The sequence below is a fragment of the Dermacentor albipictus genome, chromosome 1 (assembly GCF_038994185.2).
Source record: "Dermacentor albipictus isolate Rhodes 1998 colony chromosome 1, USDA_Dalb.pri_finalv2, whole genome shotgun sequence".
Classification (NCBI taxonomy): Eukaryota; Metazoa; Arthropoda; class Arachnida; order Ixodida; family Ixodidae; genus Dermacentor; species Dermacentor albipictus.
Window position 1 is genome coordinate 78,113,118 of NC_091821.1, and position 16,543 is coordinate 78,129,660.

General features: G+C 42.0%; 1 protein-coding gene across 1 annotated transcript in view; it reads right to left on the reverse strand.

The window, feature by feature from the left end:
- Positions 1-15,293, reverse strand: part of CkIIbeta (casein kinase II subunit beta) — a 79,406-nt gene extending 64,113 nt beyond the window's left edge. Inside the window, exons 1-3 of the mRNA XM_070522736.1 lie at positions 15,159-15,293; positions 14,722-14,810; positions 3,604-3,706 (exon numbers count right to left, since the gene is read on the reverse strand). Coding sequence (XP_070378837.1) covers positions 3,604-3,706; positions 14,722-14,793 — 175 coding nt within the window. The 5' untranslated portion in view covers positions 14,794-14,810; positions 15,159-15,293. The remainder of the gene's footprint in view (positions 1-3,603; positions 3,707-14,721; positions 14,811-15,158) is intronic.
- Positions 15,294-16,543: the final 1,250 nt, after the last annotated feature.

A 16,543-nucleotide genomic window follows, 5' to 3' on the forward strand; every position in this document is an offset into this window, starting at 1 on the left:
TTCTTTTTCTTGATTTCCACTAAGATGTCATTAGCTTGCATTTGTGCCCTCAACCAATCTGCTCTCTTCTTAGTCCCTTAACATTACACCCATCATACTTCTTTACATAGCTCATTGCGTCGTCCTCAATTTAAGTAGAACCTTTTTCGTAAGCCTCCAGGTTTCTGCCCCATAGGTGAGCACTGGTAAGACACAGCTGTTACACACTTTTCTTTTGAGGGATAATGGCAGCCTGCTGTTCATGATCTGAGAACGCCTACCAAACGCACCCCAGCCTATTCTTATTCTTCTGATTATTTTGGTCTCATGATCCGGATCCACGGTCATTATCTGCCCTAAAGAGATGTATTCCCTTACCACTTCCAGTGCCTCGCTACCTATCGTAAACTGCTGTTCTCTTCCGAGACTGTTAAACATTACTTTAGTTTTCTGCAGATTAATTTTTAGAGCCACCCTTCTGCTTTGCCTCTCAAGATCAGCGAGCATGCTTTGCAATTGGTCCCCTGAGTTACTAAGGTATTCTCCATTAACTCTCATCTCCAATTCTTCCCAATCCAGCTCTCTGAATACCTCCTGTAAACAGGCTCTGAATAGCATTGGAGAGATCGTATCCCCCTGCCTGACGCCCTTCTTTATTGGGATTTCGTTGCTTCCTTTATGGACTATGGTGGCTGTGGAGCCACTATAGATATCTTTCAGTATTTTTACATACGGCTCGTCAACACCCTGATTTCTTAACGTCTGCATGACTGCTGAGGTTTTGACTGAATCAAATGCTTTCTCGTAATCAATGAAAGCTATATATAAGGGTTGGTTATATTCCACACATTTCTATATCAACTGATTGATAGTGTGAATATGGTCTATTGTTGAGTAGCCTTTACAAAATCCTGCCTGGTCCTTTGACAGAAGTCTAAGGTGTTCCTGATTCTATTTGCGATTACCTCAGTAAATACTTTGTAGGCAACGGACAGTAAGCTGATCGGTCTTTAATTTTTTGAGTCCTTGGCATCCCCTTTTTTACAGATTATGTTGGCATTCTTTCAAGTTTCCGGCAAGCTCAAGGTCATGAGGCATTGCGTATACAGGGTGGCCAGTTTTTCTAGAACAATCTGTCCACCATCCTTCAACAAATGTGCTGTTACCTGATCCTCCCCGGCTGCCTTCCCCCATAGCTCTTAAGGGGGAGGCTACACTTGAAATACAACTTTTTTATTTGTGGACAGATCTCAACGAAATTTTCACACATTGTGTATTTTAATATGCAGATTCTAAAAATATAATTAATTTTGCCATAGGATAAGTAGTTTCTGATATACTCCAAATGCATTGTATAAGCTGAGTCCTTTGTTTGGAGGAAAATTAGCTTCTAAACAGAAAACCCTAACACAGTAATTTGAGTATAAAGACTATCTAGGATGTTCAGGGAGTGCCATAAGGTATTATTCAATGTTCTAGGCTAATCTGAGCAAGAGTTAGAGCTCATCAAAGTTGTGAGAAAAAAATGCCATCTTGACATGTCAAGCATGTGACCCATTTCAAAAACTTTTTGAGAAGAGTGCTGCTTTGAAAAGGTGCATATTGCTTACTGCATACATTTATCTTTCTGGCAAAAAAAAAAAATTATGTTGATAGCTGAAATAGGGCAGAAGCTATCTTACCTCCAAAATTGGAAGTCTGTCGGAATTGTTGTTTTGAGAAATCAAGGAAAAACGTTCTGCAACATCTTTATTGAGAACATACTAATAAAATCTCAAGGAAATTCACTAGGGGCATAATCTGGATACATCCTATCTTTTTGCCGCTTTTTGGCCAGCTTCCTTGCGCTCAAAGAGGCTTCTCGCTTCTTGCTGGAGTTAGCACTTCGAAGGTCCGGCGCTCCGGACGTTTTCCGGCGCTCGCTGCGCGCTCGCTACTTTCTTCAGTCGTGAAGGAAACGGTGCCTGCACGATCTGTGCCAACACGCGTGGCGTGGGCGGACGAAGTGTTGACGCTAGACGCGCCAGTTTGCAGCTCGGAACTCGATCCGGTAGAATGTCCAGGCAGACCAGCAACCGGCAACTCCGCGAGTATGACAGGCCTAGCCGCCTTCCGTCGCGCATTGCACAGCCGCTTGACGCGTAGTAGCGTTGAGACGACAATCTTTTCCAGCCATCCGGGCAGCGAAATGAGCATCTTATCAAACGTCGCGAAGCAAGCGGCTGAACAAACGTAGACAGCGGCGCGATGAAACCAGAGATAAACAAACGTAGCGAGACGCGAGAGCGGTCGAGCGCGCGCCGACGAGCACCGGACCAATAGGAGCGAGGCGAGCGGGGGTGTGCGCGCTTTGGCCAATCGGCGGCACGGACGCATCCTCCAGAAATGACGCGATAGCGTCGGTTTCCCTTCACCGACGCCATTTTGAACTGGTGCAAAATGCGCACAAAGAAAACAGCTTCAAAACAAGCGCAAGATGGCGGCCATCGGCCACCGCGTTCGCAAATGGTGACGGCGCGAAGTTTGAACATTTTTGACCAAATTTTGCTGATTTCGCGTTCACCCAGGCCCCTTTAAGCGCGATTTTTTATTATTTCCCGATTAAATTTAGCTTCTAGATTTCGCGGAGGGATTCTTGAATGTATAAACGTAGCGAAAATGCACTTTTCCGAAAATCGACTTTTTTGTGATTTTTTGCCGTTTCAAGACCCGCGTCCCCCCTTAAGGCTTTCTTTACTCCTTCCAGCGTTACATGTGGGATGTCAAATTCCTCTAGACTATTCCCTCTTCCATTATCGTCGGCGGGTGCTACTGGTACTGTATGAATCTGTATAGAACTCCTCAGCCACTTGAACTATCTTATCCATATTAGTAATGATATTGCCGGCTTTGTCTCTTAACGTATACATCTGATTCTTGCCTATTCCTAGTTTCTTCTTCACTGCTTTTAGGAATAGGGTTGCCTGTTGCTCACACTTAAAGGCCGTGGCAAGCAACTGAAGGAGCACTGGAACACCTTTTCTCGAAACTGAGCAACTCGCTTGAATTAGTGTAATGCCTTTTAAGAAATACATTCTGCTAAAAAATTTTTAAGGGACCTAATATGAATGGAGATATAATGAGAATGTTTATCTTCCTTGTTTCCCATCAACTCATCGGTTCCTCTCCACTGGGATGATACCTGACAAAGGGGCCAGAGGGTGACATAAAAGCAGTGACAGTTAGGGTAGGATGGGTTAACCATTTCCACATTTTTGTTTCCAAGAAAATTTTGAAAAGTTTCCTCTTAAGTGTTTTCCCTTACTAGTTTCCTAGAATTAGGAAATGTGCATGTCCAATGACTGGCATCTATAAGCCATTACGCTATAAGGTTGAAAAAAGTAAGGATTTTGAAAGCCACAGTACATAGCAAGCAATCTATTATGCAAGATTCCAATGCTGCATGCAGGGGAATAATGCCTCACACGTTCAGGGCAGCACTGTCTACAAATCGAGAACATTTTCTTACTGTTTTAGTGCTCCTTCAACTAAAACAAATGAGTACTCGAATATGGTTTATGTGTAGCCTGGGATAGGATGTCCTGCAGGAAGAGAACAGCACAAGCACTAAGTCCAATGACATACCTGGCTCAAGGTCCAGAATCATGTCCAGTGCTTGCCTGTAGTGAGGAACCTGCTCACTGAGCCCAGTCAAGTTAAACTTGTCCTGAATGTAATCTTCATCAACCTGCAAGTGACAACATATACACACACAAAACGAACTAAAATGAGAATTTCTGCATTAGCGAAACATTGCTAGTCTATACAGCAGCAGTTCAGGACAAAAATCAAGTGACCAAAATGAGTAACAAGATTATGAAGGAAGTAAACGAAGAGAATGTACTTTTTATGAATAGAGTCAAAGAGGATGTTAGCAGTCACATGAGGCACTATATTTCCAAATCAGCACAGAAGAAAGCCACATAACTGCATGCATGACACTCTGCTGCGAACTTTGGTACTTATGTTGGGGCGTCCCCGCATGATCCCAAATTGGTGTGCGCAAGTTAGCTGTCAGTAAGTACACCCTTCTTTTTGTTTAAATATGCTTTACTTATGTTTCATTTCCATTTGCGCATTTTTCAATTCATATTATGATGTAGAGCATGTTTACAAGTGCTGCTGTAGTCGTGGCAATGAATGGAATGGTGAAGCAGTGGCATCCAACAATGTTCCTCATTGCATGGCTGTGGACATATCAACCCCTACTGGTATAACATAAAGGGATGCTCTTTATAACACTTTGTGTAAAACCAAAATTTCCAAGAGGGCCTGGTGAGGGGCCCTTTAAGAGGTGTCAATCTGGAAAAACCAGATTTACCATCGTGCAGTTTGTACCAGCCAACTTAGAATATGCAAAATAGTCTACTCTTATCGAAAGGGTTGAGGACAGGGTTGATGCAATTTTTCCTCTTGTAAAACAAACTACTACAAAATCATTTAAAAAGTGGGAATAGCAAGCACTTACAATACACTGAATTTGTCCACTACATCTATCGATACATTGCACTACCCCATTGCCTTCCATGCTCGTAAATATTATCCAATAATAAAAGTATATCTACAGCACAAATAATTAGAACTATTATGGAATGAAGACAAATGGTAAAATACTCATGCCTACAACTTCGCAGTAAAACAAGAATATGTTGGCAAGCGAAGAATAAAAGAAAGATTCCAGCAATACTGATTCCCTTAAATGAACACTCAATTTTACCGCATTTACCTCAATTTCTCAATTACTCAAGCTCTGCTCGCGATAATCTTGACACTTTAGAGGTTCTTCAGCACTAATCGATCACTTTAGCTTGACTTAATATTTGCCTTTAGTGTCCCTTTAACTCAGCAGTTATAAGACCTCAACTTCTTGATACACTTAGAGACTCGCACCAATCTTGAAAGTACTTCTGGAAACTTGAGAACTCCAATGCCACCTAGAACTCTTGAATAACAATGACGTTAATATGCAAAGTGCAGTTTCCTTTGTGTAGCTGTGATGCTGCAAGCACGAACTGTAGACATTGGATTGCATCTGCCCAACGTGAATGTTTTTGCATGTGTTGTTAAGGTGGGCACCACTGCCAATGTTGGTTCTGGTTGCACCTGCCCCGTAACTTGCAGCAGCAACCACACGGTTTGTATGCAGTAGCACATGTGCGCCATCTGCGGCCCCATCTATTGACCAGCAGGATGTGCAAGCCTTTGGTGAGGTGAAACAAGTAGATGCTCCACACCAGAGCTTACTTCACAGAGTTCAGTCAATTGAAAGAAGCAAGAGCACATGGTGGGACACTTGAAACATCACATAGCACCAGAGTATTTTGCCTGCTGCAATGTATAGCTATGATACATCACTGAAACTGACGGATCTGCAATTTGTATCCAAGAGTTCACAGCTGTTGCGAAAAAGACTGTGAAAGAACATGTAGAGACGTGATCATGGCCAAGAGTTCTCTCTGCCTTGGCAGGGTTAGAATGCGAGTCATTGTGGCGAAGTCATGCACTGTGGCAGCAAGAGCCCTACAAGAAAGAAGAGCGTGCAGTGTCCCATACAAATTGGCAATAGCTATTCGACTTCTTGACATGTATATATCAACACGTGCTGGGATGTGCCCAAGGTCTTGACGTGATGTTGTGCTGCTGATAAGCCAGTTGCTAGGTGTAGTTTTTATTGTATCTATGGTAGATGTAACATGCATGTATAAAGGCCTCAAAACAAGTTGCTGTAAATTGCATAAAATATATGAGTATTAAAATAATGACGACGACTAGTGGTGTTAGCTATCAGCATAAAAGTTCCGTTACGAAGAGACGATATAATAAAACATATGCAATAGCACAAGTGATTCAAGAGGGTCCTTGAAGTCAAGGGCTGAGAGGCATATGATGTGAAAACTTTTGCACTGCAGCTGCAGCCTGCAAGGCGATAACTTGGCCAGACTATTTGTATGGTGTTTACTTCTGCTAGAAACTTTAAGACTGTTCTAAAATCAAAACGAGGCTCATGGCTCAGAAAGAATGCTGGGTGAAGAGGGATGTACTCATGATAGCTGAGCACATCCCAATGGCATATAAATATCTATTTAGCTGTCATCCACATACTATACAGAATAAAACATTGTATGTGATATAACAGTATGGAGCCAGTTCAATTTTAGCTCAAATAGAGCACAGCTCAGCACACCACCTTGTGGTACACCAGCCTCCGGTGTAAATGGACGAGACAGGATGTTGCCAACTGTACACGGAATGTGTGGTATGACAGGTAACTCAATCACATTTAGTAAATTGCCACGAGCTCCCATTCCAGCCAGATCACTGAGAATTACAAAATGCCAAGTTGTGTCTTATGCCTTCTCCATATATAAAAAATACTGATAAGGAAAACTGTTTATGCACAAAGGCATCACGGATATTAGCCTCGATGCGGAGAAGCTGATCTGTTGTGAATCTACCTTCTCTGACATCGTACTGTAAAGGGTTTATTATATTGTTAATTGTTTAGAAAGGAAACGCAAGAAAGACAGATGACTATTACACTCTAAGAAAAGTTTACACACTTTAAGTTGTATCTTGCCACATAACAATAAACGTCATCTATCTTGTCTGCATTTCCTTTCTTTAACGCTGCGAGCCCGGTACTTCCAAGTCACGAATGGCATGCACATTATCAGCATGACAGAGCATTCTTGACAAGTAAGTAGCAAGCTCAGCACTTTCAAGAAAGGAAATGCAAGTAAGACAGATGACAATTACTGTTGTGTGGCAAATATACACCCCAAAGGGTGTACATTTGTTTAAGAGTGTACTAAGTGCACAGACATGATCCCAGGGCAAATGCGTTAGTTCGAAAAAACCTATTCCAGTCAGCTGAATCGACTTTCCATCGAGGAATCTGCATAGAACACTCAGCCTGTTTTGCAAGGTTTAAAACTATGGGGAAATGGTCACTTCCATGAGGATTATTAATCACGTCCTACTCCAGATACGGCACAATTGAACTGGACGCTATAGTTTCATATGTAGTTTCATAAAAGTTTCATATGTAGGGCTGTAGAATGTTGGTTCTTTCTTGTTAAGCAAGCAGGCACTTGAGGCGAATAGGAAGTTTTCTATTAGCGTCTCCTCTCGCATCACAGTGACAGTCGCCCCACAGTGTACTATGCACATTTAGATCTCCAACAACTATAGTATAAGGTTGATGAAGCTCATCAATAAAACTTTAAAATGTTGCTCTAGAGAGTTGATAATTCAAGGGGGATGTATATAGATGCGATGGTGACCAGATTATCGAATAGCACTGCTTCGATAGCAACTGCCTCAAGGGGGGTTTGGAGTTGGAGTTGCTGACAGGCAGCGCCTCTGTTGACTATTTATTATAGCTACACTACCGGACAACACGTAAGCGTCTTGTCAGTCTCTCTGGAAAATGACGTATTGCCGGAGAAAGTTTGTGTCCATAGATTTAAGGTGTCTCGAACACACAACACCTTTCTATTTGTGTAGAAGTTCTCTAATGTCATTGAGGTTGTGGATAGACCTCTCATGTTTGAGTGTTATACTTATGTATCCGTATTGTTAGTGTTTTAATGCTGTGTTCGCTTACGCAGCCTTTTCAGGTCCTGTAATCAGGGGTTTGTCTTTCTTGAAACAGTCGCGAGAATCGCACCGCTCCCAAGGTGCTGGCTGCACCATCTAGCTTGGAGTTGTGTCCATCGACTACTGGGAGCCGCTGGACTTCCACTCACTCGAGCGGGGTGTTTTTGGGGTAGGCCTTGCCTTGAAAAGCAGGGCCTTGGAGGGCACCATCCCAGAGGTCGATGGGCCCTCCCAGAGACTGCCCAGCAGCACTGACTGCTGTTGCCTGGGGGGCTAGTGGCACTGCCGCAGCCACACTCTTTGTGGGTTGGGCCGATGCTGGAGTCTGCTGCAGCATTGCCCCCATGCATGCCGTATAAGCATACCCTGCGGTATGAAGGAATTAAACCCGCTTCCATGCTTCCAGGAAAAATATGTTTTCGTTTACTTTTAGTGTGATGTCTTTCTTTTTTCCCCATAGGGCAGGATCGAGAATACACTACATGGTCCCCATTGCAATTTGGACAGTGGAGCGCGCCACTACAGTTGTCAGATGTGTGTTCATGGTCAGCACATTTTGCGCATGTCAGTCGGCCTCGTCAGCTTTGCGAGCCATGGCCGAACCTTTGGCATTTGAAACCTCTACGTGGGTTTGGAACATGCAGTCTTACTCCGATTTTAGTATATCCAGTTTCGAGGGTCTCTGGAAGAGTACTGAAGCCAAATGTAAGGATTAGATGCTTCATCGGAAATTCAATGTTGTCTTGTTTAATCTTTATTTGTTGTACTTACCCGCTGTGGTTGCTCAATGGCTATGGTGTTGGGCTGCTGAGCACGAAATCGCGGGATCGAATCCCGGCCATGGCGGCCGCATTTCGATGGGGGCGAAATGTGAAAACACCCGTGTGCTTAGATTTAGGTGCACGTTAAAGAACCCCAGGTGGTCGAAATTTCCAGAGTCCTCCACTAAGGCATGCCTCGTAATCAGAAAGTGGTTTTGGCACGTAAAACCCCATAATTTAATTTTTTTATTGGTTGTATTTGTGTCATATTTTGTTCTTTCCAGCCCTCTAGAAGCTCTACTTCGGCCAAGTTCAAGAGGTACCCATCAGAAATTAATCCTTTGGATGTGTTCATTGATCAGTGTGGGGTCACTGTGATTCATACATAAACAAATGCTATGAGGCTTGAGAGTTTTCCATGCTAGTGGTGGTCGCAAACCCGAAGGAGGAGGTCGCCACTGGACCTTTTCGTCACCTTCTAGATTGGTTAAGACATTTGGCAACAGTGAAAGGTGAGATAATTTTTAGTCTTTTCGGGGTTCTCACTATGAATAATGTGAAATCATGGAACCGTTTCTTTGCAAGGGCCAAAAAACTGCAACATTTAATTCGTGTGCCCTCTTTTGGTAAGAGGGCAATCAGGCAGACAAGGAAAGGACAATAAATCTATAAATATCTACTTCATTTCGGCGGCTATGCCAGCTACCCACCACCGAGCCCAACAAAGGGATGCTAGAAGACCCAAAGGAAACGCAGACACCAGCTGTACGTAGCCACTATAACTTACAGGAGACCCAATGTTGGATAAACTACACCAGGTGAACCCTTGCTGCCTGAAAAATTGGAAGTTAAACAAAGTGAACAGAAGACAGGAGTTAGAAAGCGAATGACGAAGGTCAGAGAGAAGGAGAGGAAAAGAAAACTACCAATTTCCCCCAGGTGGGTCAGTCTGGGGGTGCCGTTTATGTGAAGCGGAGTTCAAAGAGGTATGTTGCCTCCTCCAAGGGGCCATAAAGGTTCACACACCTGGCACTGCCTCAACCTCCAGGATTCCCTGTCCTCGAACATGGCTAAGCTGTGCATGGCTAGACATGGGAGGAACCGACCCCTATCTGCTCGGGTTCGTGGTGTCAGAAAAGCGACCAATTTGTGCCAGTCACTCACTGCTACATTTTTCTGCTGCACAACTGCAGTCGCAAAACTGCTGAACCAATCAGATGTGTAGGCGCAGGATGTCTGTATACACTGATACTTATTTTACGTGGAGATGCAATTGTGAGCAGATGGCTACTGGCCGGTCACGCTTGCCAGTGTGAGCATGGGTCGCCTTTAGTCACCTTCTGGTTGTCAGTCTTAAATGATCGCGCGACCTCCTGAAGTTGCCGGAGTGAATGTTCCTTATGATGTGGGAAAACTAGCGATGAACCTGGAGGAAAGTGGCCATGGTGTAGTGATAGGAAAGCTCAGTTTCTCAACAAATGATTGTTGGTTCAATCGCAGGTGTAACTACTCTATCTTTTTCCCCTTTCAGAACATCATGGCCTTGCCTGAACTAAAGCATTACTCAAAAAAAGTAAAAACATGATCAGCCTTTTTTTCTTATCTTAGAACTGCTGTTGATGGTAAAAAAATTAATAATCATTCAGCAAAAACCCCTTTCAGACACAATAACATGGTAACTTGGGCTAGTTGGTACATGTCTGAAGAAAATGAGTAACAGCACTGAACAACGGGACGTGATTGAGACAGACAAAGTGCTGAAGGGCAACGCTTTATCTGTCTCAGTCCCGTCCCGTTGTTCAGCGCTCTCATGCGCTTACCCCTTCAGCCACGATATGAACCTAACAAGACCGAGTTATTTAAGTTATGACGAGGTTTCACATCCAAAAGATACACTAGGCTCAACAGTGTGCTCATTTGGACCAGTTGGTACATACATGGGTGAGGAAACAGTGCTTTTGAGTGGAGCAAGGGCAGTGCTAGTGTCTGTTGTCTCCTCTTGTCCTATTCGAAAGCGCTGTTTCTTTGCTCAAATACACTGGACACAATGTAATGGCACGTTCCAGGTGAATTTTGTCAATCTGAAACATGCACCCAAATGCAAATACAACTGGTGTTTCTGTGTTCTGTCCCATCAAAATCCGGCCACCACGACCAGGAATTCAACTCGCAATAATCTGCTATACAACAGACTGCCATGGGTATATTATACGAGGTGACCATTTCTAAGTATTACAGAATTTTTGAAATCACCAATAGTAGACAGCGTAATTCTTATCCTTGAGCTGTATCATTCAAAGAGGCAGACATTACTAGCACGAGAAATTGAAACATATTCAACTCATTAGCTTTTTAACTATTTACTTTACGACACATGTTGCAATTTATTAACTGTAGCCTGTGAGTTTGCAAGACGTATTCACTTGAAATGGACTTCCAGGAGGACACCAGTTTCAAGATATTATTTCCCAAGGCCTGGGACAAAATACATGGGTGGTCCAGTTACTTTCGTGCTTCAATGCAGAAAATAATGTTTTGTTAAAAAAGTAAGTGGAACAACAGTGCATGATACTTTGGTGTTGTGCTTTTTGCTACTAAACAGACGAAATGTGCTTTGGTACATGAGTACTGCGTGTCAACAGAATACTATGAACTACTAACAATACTAAACAATAATAAAGTATTTGCTATTGTCTGTCGCCCACTAGATGGAAACTGCAGGCATGTTATAGAATTTTACAAATGTTTCTTCCTCTGCAAGAATAACTTTCACTCGATATGCAGTGGAGATTTCAATATCAATATACTGGAAGACAGCAATGCCTCCAAGGAATTTGATACATTGTTGCCATCTGGTTTCAAAAATTTCATTACCACACCAACTCACATTAAATGTTTCACATTGCCATGCCTCGACCTTATAGTAATAAACGTCGAAACTAATATTTACACCACTGGTACTAATGTTTCCGACCGGAGCGATCACTGTTTATGCACTGTATAAAGATGAAAAAGGCATTAGAAACGATAATATGAAAACATTTACTGTTCAGTATATTATCGAGAGCAGGCAGATCGCCCTTAAGGGCAAAATAATGAATCTTCTGTCTTGGAAACAGCAGATGTCAATGAGGCTTACGATTCATTAAACGTATTTTTTAAGATATATAAAAAACATTTTCCCATTAAACAAACAAAACCGCCGAAAAAGGCAAGAAAGCTGTGGATAATGAAAGCACACTTGAAAATGACCAGACATTAAAATTCCATGTATCATTCATTTTTACACTCTTAAGACAAATGTACACCCTTTGGGGTGTACATTTGCCACACAACAGCAATTGTCATCTGCCTTGCTTGCGTTTCCTTTCTTGAAAACGCTGCGCTCGCTACTTTCCTGCCGAGAAAGCTCTGTCATGCTGATAACACGCATGTGGTTCGTGACTTGGAAGTACCGGGCTTGCAGTGTTAAAGAAAGGACATGTGGACAACACAGATGACGATTATCGTTGTGTGGCAAGATACGACCCAAAAGGTGTAATTTTGTTTAAGTGAGTACAGTCAAATTCTACATTGCATTGCATTTAAAAGAACATATTTTTTTAAACCAATTAAATCCGGAACTTAGGCTTACAAAGCGGGCTTATTATGAGTAGTTTTTCTTAGCTGCCTCGCAGCAACGCCCTAACAAGACATGGAAAATAATGGATGATATTCTTGGCCGTCGAACCAAAACAAGCATTCCAAACAGTGCGCTTCATGATGGTACTGAACTCAGGGGTAAGGCCCTTCCAAATCACTTTAATCAACACTTCACTAAAGCTGCCATTCCTTCTGCCTACCGCCTCCGTGCAGAAACATTGGGAACAACAAATGCTAGTATTTTTACCGATAGCATTTACTTTCAGCCTACTGATGATTATGAAGTGTGTACCACATTTAATTCCTTAAAAAACAGTAAAGCCTTAGACATCAATAACCTACAATTAGGACACATTAAGCACAACATAACTATTATGTCCGCTGCTCTTGCTCACATGTTCAATTTAACGCTTCAATCGGGCATGTTAACCCAAGCAATGAAGTAAGCTAGAGTTTCAGCAATTTTGAAGGGTGGTAGTCCTAATGACCCAAACAACTATAAGCCAATTTCGGCATTGCCTGTGTTTTCAAAGGGCCTCGAAAAAATTACTGTCGTATCGCCACTTTCTTTGATAAACTTGGTGTTATAACCAACACACAACAAGTATATAGGAAACATAGATCAACAAAAACAGCCCTACTGTCAATAAAGGAGAACATAATAAAAAAACAGAATGTAATATCTACACACTTGTGTTATTTAAAGACTTCAGTAAGGCATCTGACTGCCTCAGCCACAACATCTTATTAGATAAACTGGAGTGCTTACGGAATATGTGGTAGCTGTTTATCTCTGTTTAAATCTTATCTAAATTACATATTCTGGAGCGTGTATGTGAACGGTCACAAGTCTTCCCTAATTAACAGATTTGGCGTACCACAAGGAAGCATACTAAGACCACTTTTATTTGATGTCTAAATCAATGATATTGTAAAAATTGATACTAAAGCTCAATTCATTATATATGCTGATTACAGCACTGTCATGATATATATGGAAATGATGTGCACAGCTTAACAGTAGAATGTAATCAACTGCTAGAAAGATAATCTACCTGATCCTAGCTAAATCAAATTAAAATTAATGTGATTAAAACTAAGACACTCATTTTCACTCCAAGAATAAGTTACTCCAGTTAAATAATACCATCCCATTTGAAGGTCAGAAAATAGAAATAGTTGGCAGTCATAAAATTCTCGGCACCTGTCTTGGGATATACATAAATTATCTCGGTAAAAAGCTTTCTTCCATGACAGGGGTTGTATCACATGTCGTAATGTAGTTGCTATATGAGGCAAAGTGCTGATTTACAATTGATAAATTAACCCACACTTATATTATTGCGCTTTAGTATAGTCTACAACCACCGCAACTAACGTACATACAGTTGTATATCACAAAAGATAATTCACTATGTTGGAAATAGACATTTTTAAAGCCCACAGAAGCATTCCCCGAGTACAATGTTATTCGAATTGATAACCTATACACTTTTCATTTATTACATACTGCACAATAGTCTTCAGAATTTGCTAGGAACATAAAGCAATTACCCTCCTTGGAGCATCATCGTATTAATGCAAACACAAGAAATCCTGAGATGTGGTCAATTCCATACTTAAGAACACTCTACAAACATCTGTCATTAATACAAAACCAACCATTCACTTTGAACAAATACAAATATATCAAGAATTTCAGTAAGAAAGAACTCTGCTTTTACTTTGTTCACTTGTAATGTATCTAATGTGATTATTAGTATTCCTTTCTTTATCGTTATGAGTGTATACTGTACAACCTGCTTCGTTTTCTTAGCAAATGTTAATCTTCTAATTTTCAGCCTCATGCTGCATTGTATAGCTGGTGTTAGATTGTTTTGTATAGCTAGTATTGCTACAGTAGTGTTGTATATAATTCATTCTGTTAGAACTTCTTCAAATGGGAGTAACTCAGTGATGAAAATAATGCTGCAGTCTTTCCGTCCACAGCCATTCTGTTCATGAAGAATTCCAGCGATATACGTAAATTACTGTACATTCACACATACTGTTTTCAGTACTACTGCCTTGCCTGGTCTTTTGGGTCACCTCACGCTATGTTTGTGGCTTTTAACCCAAAATGACCATCCAGCATGTAAACTGGAGAATAAAATTGATTTGATTTTTAAGGAGAGTTTGATTATGCATATCTACGAACTGGTGCTATTCTGGAAACTCAGTCCAAGAGAATACGCCTTGCAAGCTCACCGGCTACAATTCGTAAATTGCAATGTGTAAAATAAAGTAAATTTTTTTTAACTATTTGAAAATATGTTTCAATTTCTCTTGCAAGTAATGTTCGCCTCTAATTCAGCTCAAGGACTAGAATTCTGTTATCTGTAAAAGGCAATTTCTAAAATTCCATAGAACTTAAATATGATCCCCCTGTATACGTTTTATAAATTAAAACATTGACAGCCTTTCTGTAATCATGAGAATACTGCCCATTTGGATTAAACGACTGTAGACTCGTTCGAGCCTGTTACGATAAATCTGCTGCTGATTCGCCAGTCTAACATGTCAGGAAATCGAAGGCTCACGATCTTCAAACAATTTTAAAAGTTGGAATGTTAAAAAGGTCGTAAGCGTGTCCGAAAACTCCCGAAGAACCGTACAGGCGGCCTGCCGACAGGAGCAACAAGACAGCCGGTCGTAAGCTTACCTCGCAAAAAAACTCGTTCCCTCGTAGTCCGCAGAACCACGATATCCATGATACTTCCTCCGAAGAACTCATTGTCTCAGACAGCTTACCTAGACCAAATCGCAAAGGAACAAAGTCAAAACCAACTGCTTATTCGCCTCCAATTCTGACAGACCTACGAACTTTCACAAAAAATCGTAAGTACGCATTCGTTAATCGCAGCAATACAGTCAACCAAATGCAACTATCGTGAGCTAATACGAATCCTTATGAACGTCGAGTAGCAGTGGCAGCAAGTATATTAAAATGCAATCTGTAGATATTCTTAAAATCGAGATGGTATGCTCAGGTCTCGGTAAAAGACACCATGGAAAACTATTGTACGGTATCGTAATTAGAATCAACCGCTGAAGTAAACCGACTAATTTTGTTATAATTTATATCAGCCGGTAGCTCACCTTTTTCTGAGAAAAACTTGGCAGAGATATATTGCCTAAAAGCGGAACAACACTGCTGCGACCGCCGTGACTGCTAACCACCGCGGACTACAGACGGACGAGGACAGCACATTATTCCAATTTCCTAATGTCAACACTTTCTTGAAGAGGGCGCAAATAATATGTTGTTAATAAAAAAAATACAATATCATTGTTCAATACCTTATTTTTATATATAAATTTTATTTTAGTACTACACAAATACGAAATTGTTGTTAAATAATTTTTTTTTACAAATGCAGCGATGTGCTGTTCAGTGGCGCTACGACGAGACGGTCTTTTCAGGGATCGCCCAACATTTCTGCGCAGGCGCGAGTAAGATGGGCGCGAGTTTTACTCTTTGAATATATGCCCAATATGACTCCATGATGACTCTGCCTAGGCACTGGTGCAGTGGCTAGAATTCTAGCCACTGTAGCACTGGGCAACCGAATGCAACTTTTCTATGCAAATGAGGGGTAGGGTACATTTACTAGTACAAATGTGAATGATGCCCACCATTCGCCATAAAGACGCGTAAATCCGCTTAAGAGAATTGAAATAACGTATGTCTCACAGGTACGCCTGTGTGACACACCTTTTCTTGGCAAACAAAGAACCACATCAAATGGACTCGAGCATGAAAGATGCGCAGGAAACACCTTGCCAAGAACAAGTTAACGAGCGGAAGTGCAAAACAAAGATTTCTAGTAGCGTTTGGATCCCTCGTTTACTGCTCTACCAAGTGCCAAAACCGACTCGTGTTGTCACGTCACTCAGGTCACGTATTGGGCCACCACTGAGCAAATGTATGGGCTTCATGGAGGGCTCGCTTGCCAAGGCTGACTGCGTTACGTAAAGCTCTCTCCTAACTTTTATTGCGCGACAGCAATTATATGGACACTTCAAGCTCATTTTTGCCGTTGGCGTCGCCGTGATATTCCATATAAAGTCCAAGGGCGATAACATCGTCGCCGCACGTGTTGCGTCGCGCGGAAGGCCATTGGGAGATAGGAGGGAGGAAGAGGGCGGCGTTGTGCTCCGGCAGCTAAAGCCCCTTAAACTTCGTAGTTTAAGGGGCTTTACCAGCAGCAACTGCGCATTTCGCGACCGGGCATGACCGGGCGCAAGGGCAACTGACGATCGCGGCTCAATCTCATGCACATATATGTAGGAAAGCTGGTAGGCAGCTCGCGAAAAAAGGGGCAGGGAGGGGGCGAGGGTGCTTCGACTTCGCCAACAAGTGCGCAAGGTCGCGCTCGCCGTATCGTAAAGTATGGCCGTATCTTGAAAGGTGTCTGCAAACGGCTCATATACTTTTGTGCGCGCTGTGCTTTCGCCGCTCTTGAAGCGATAGACCGCATGAG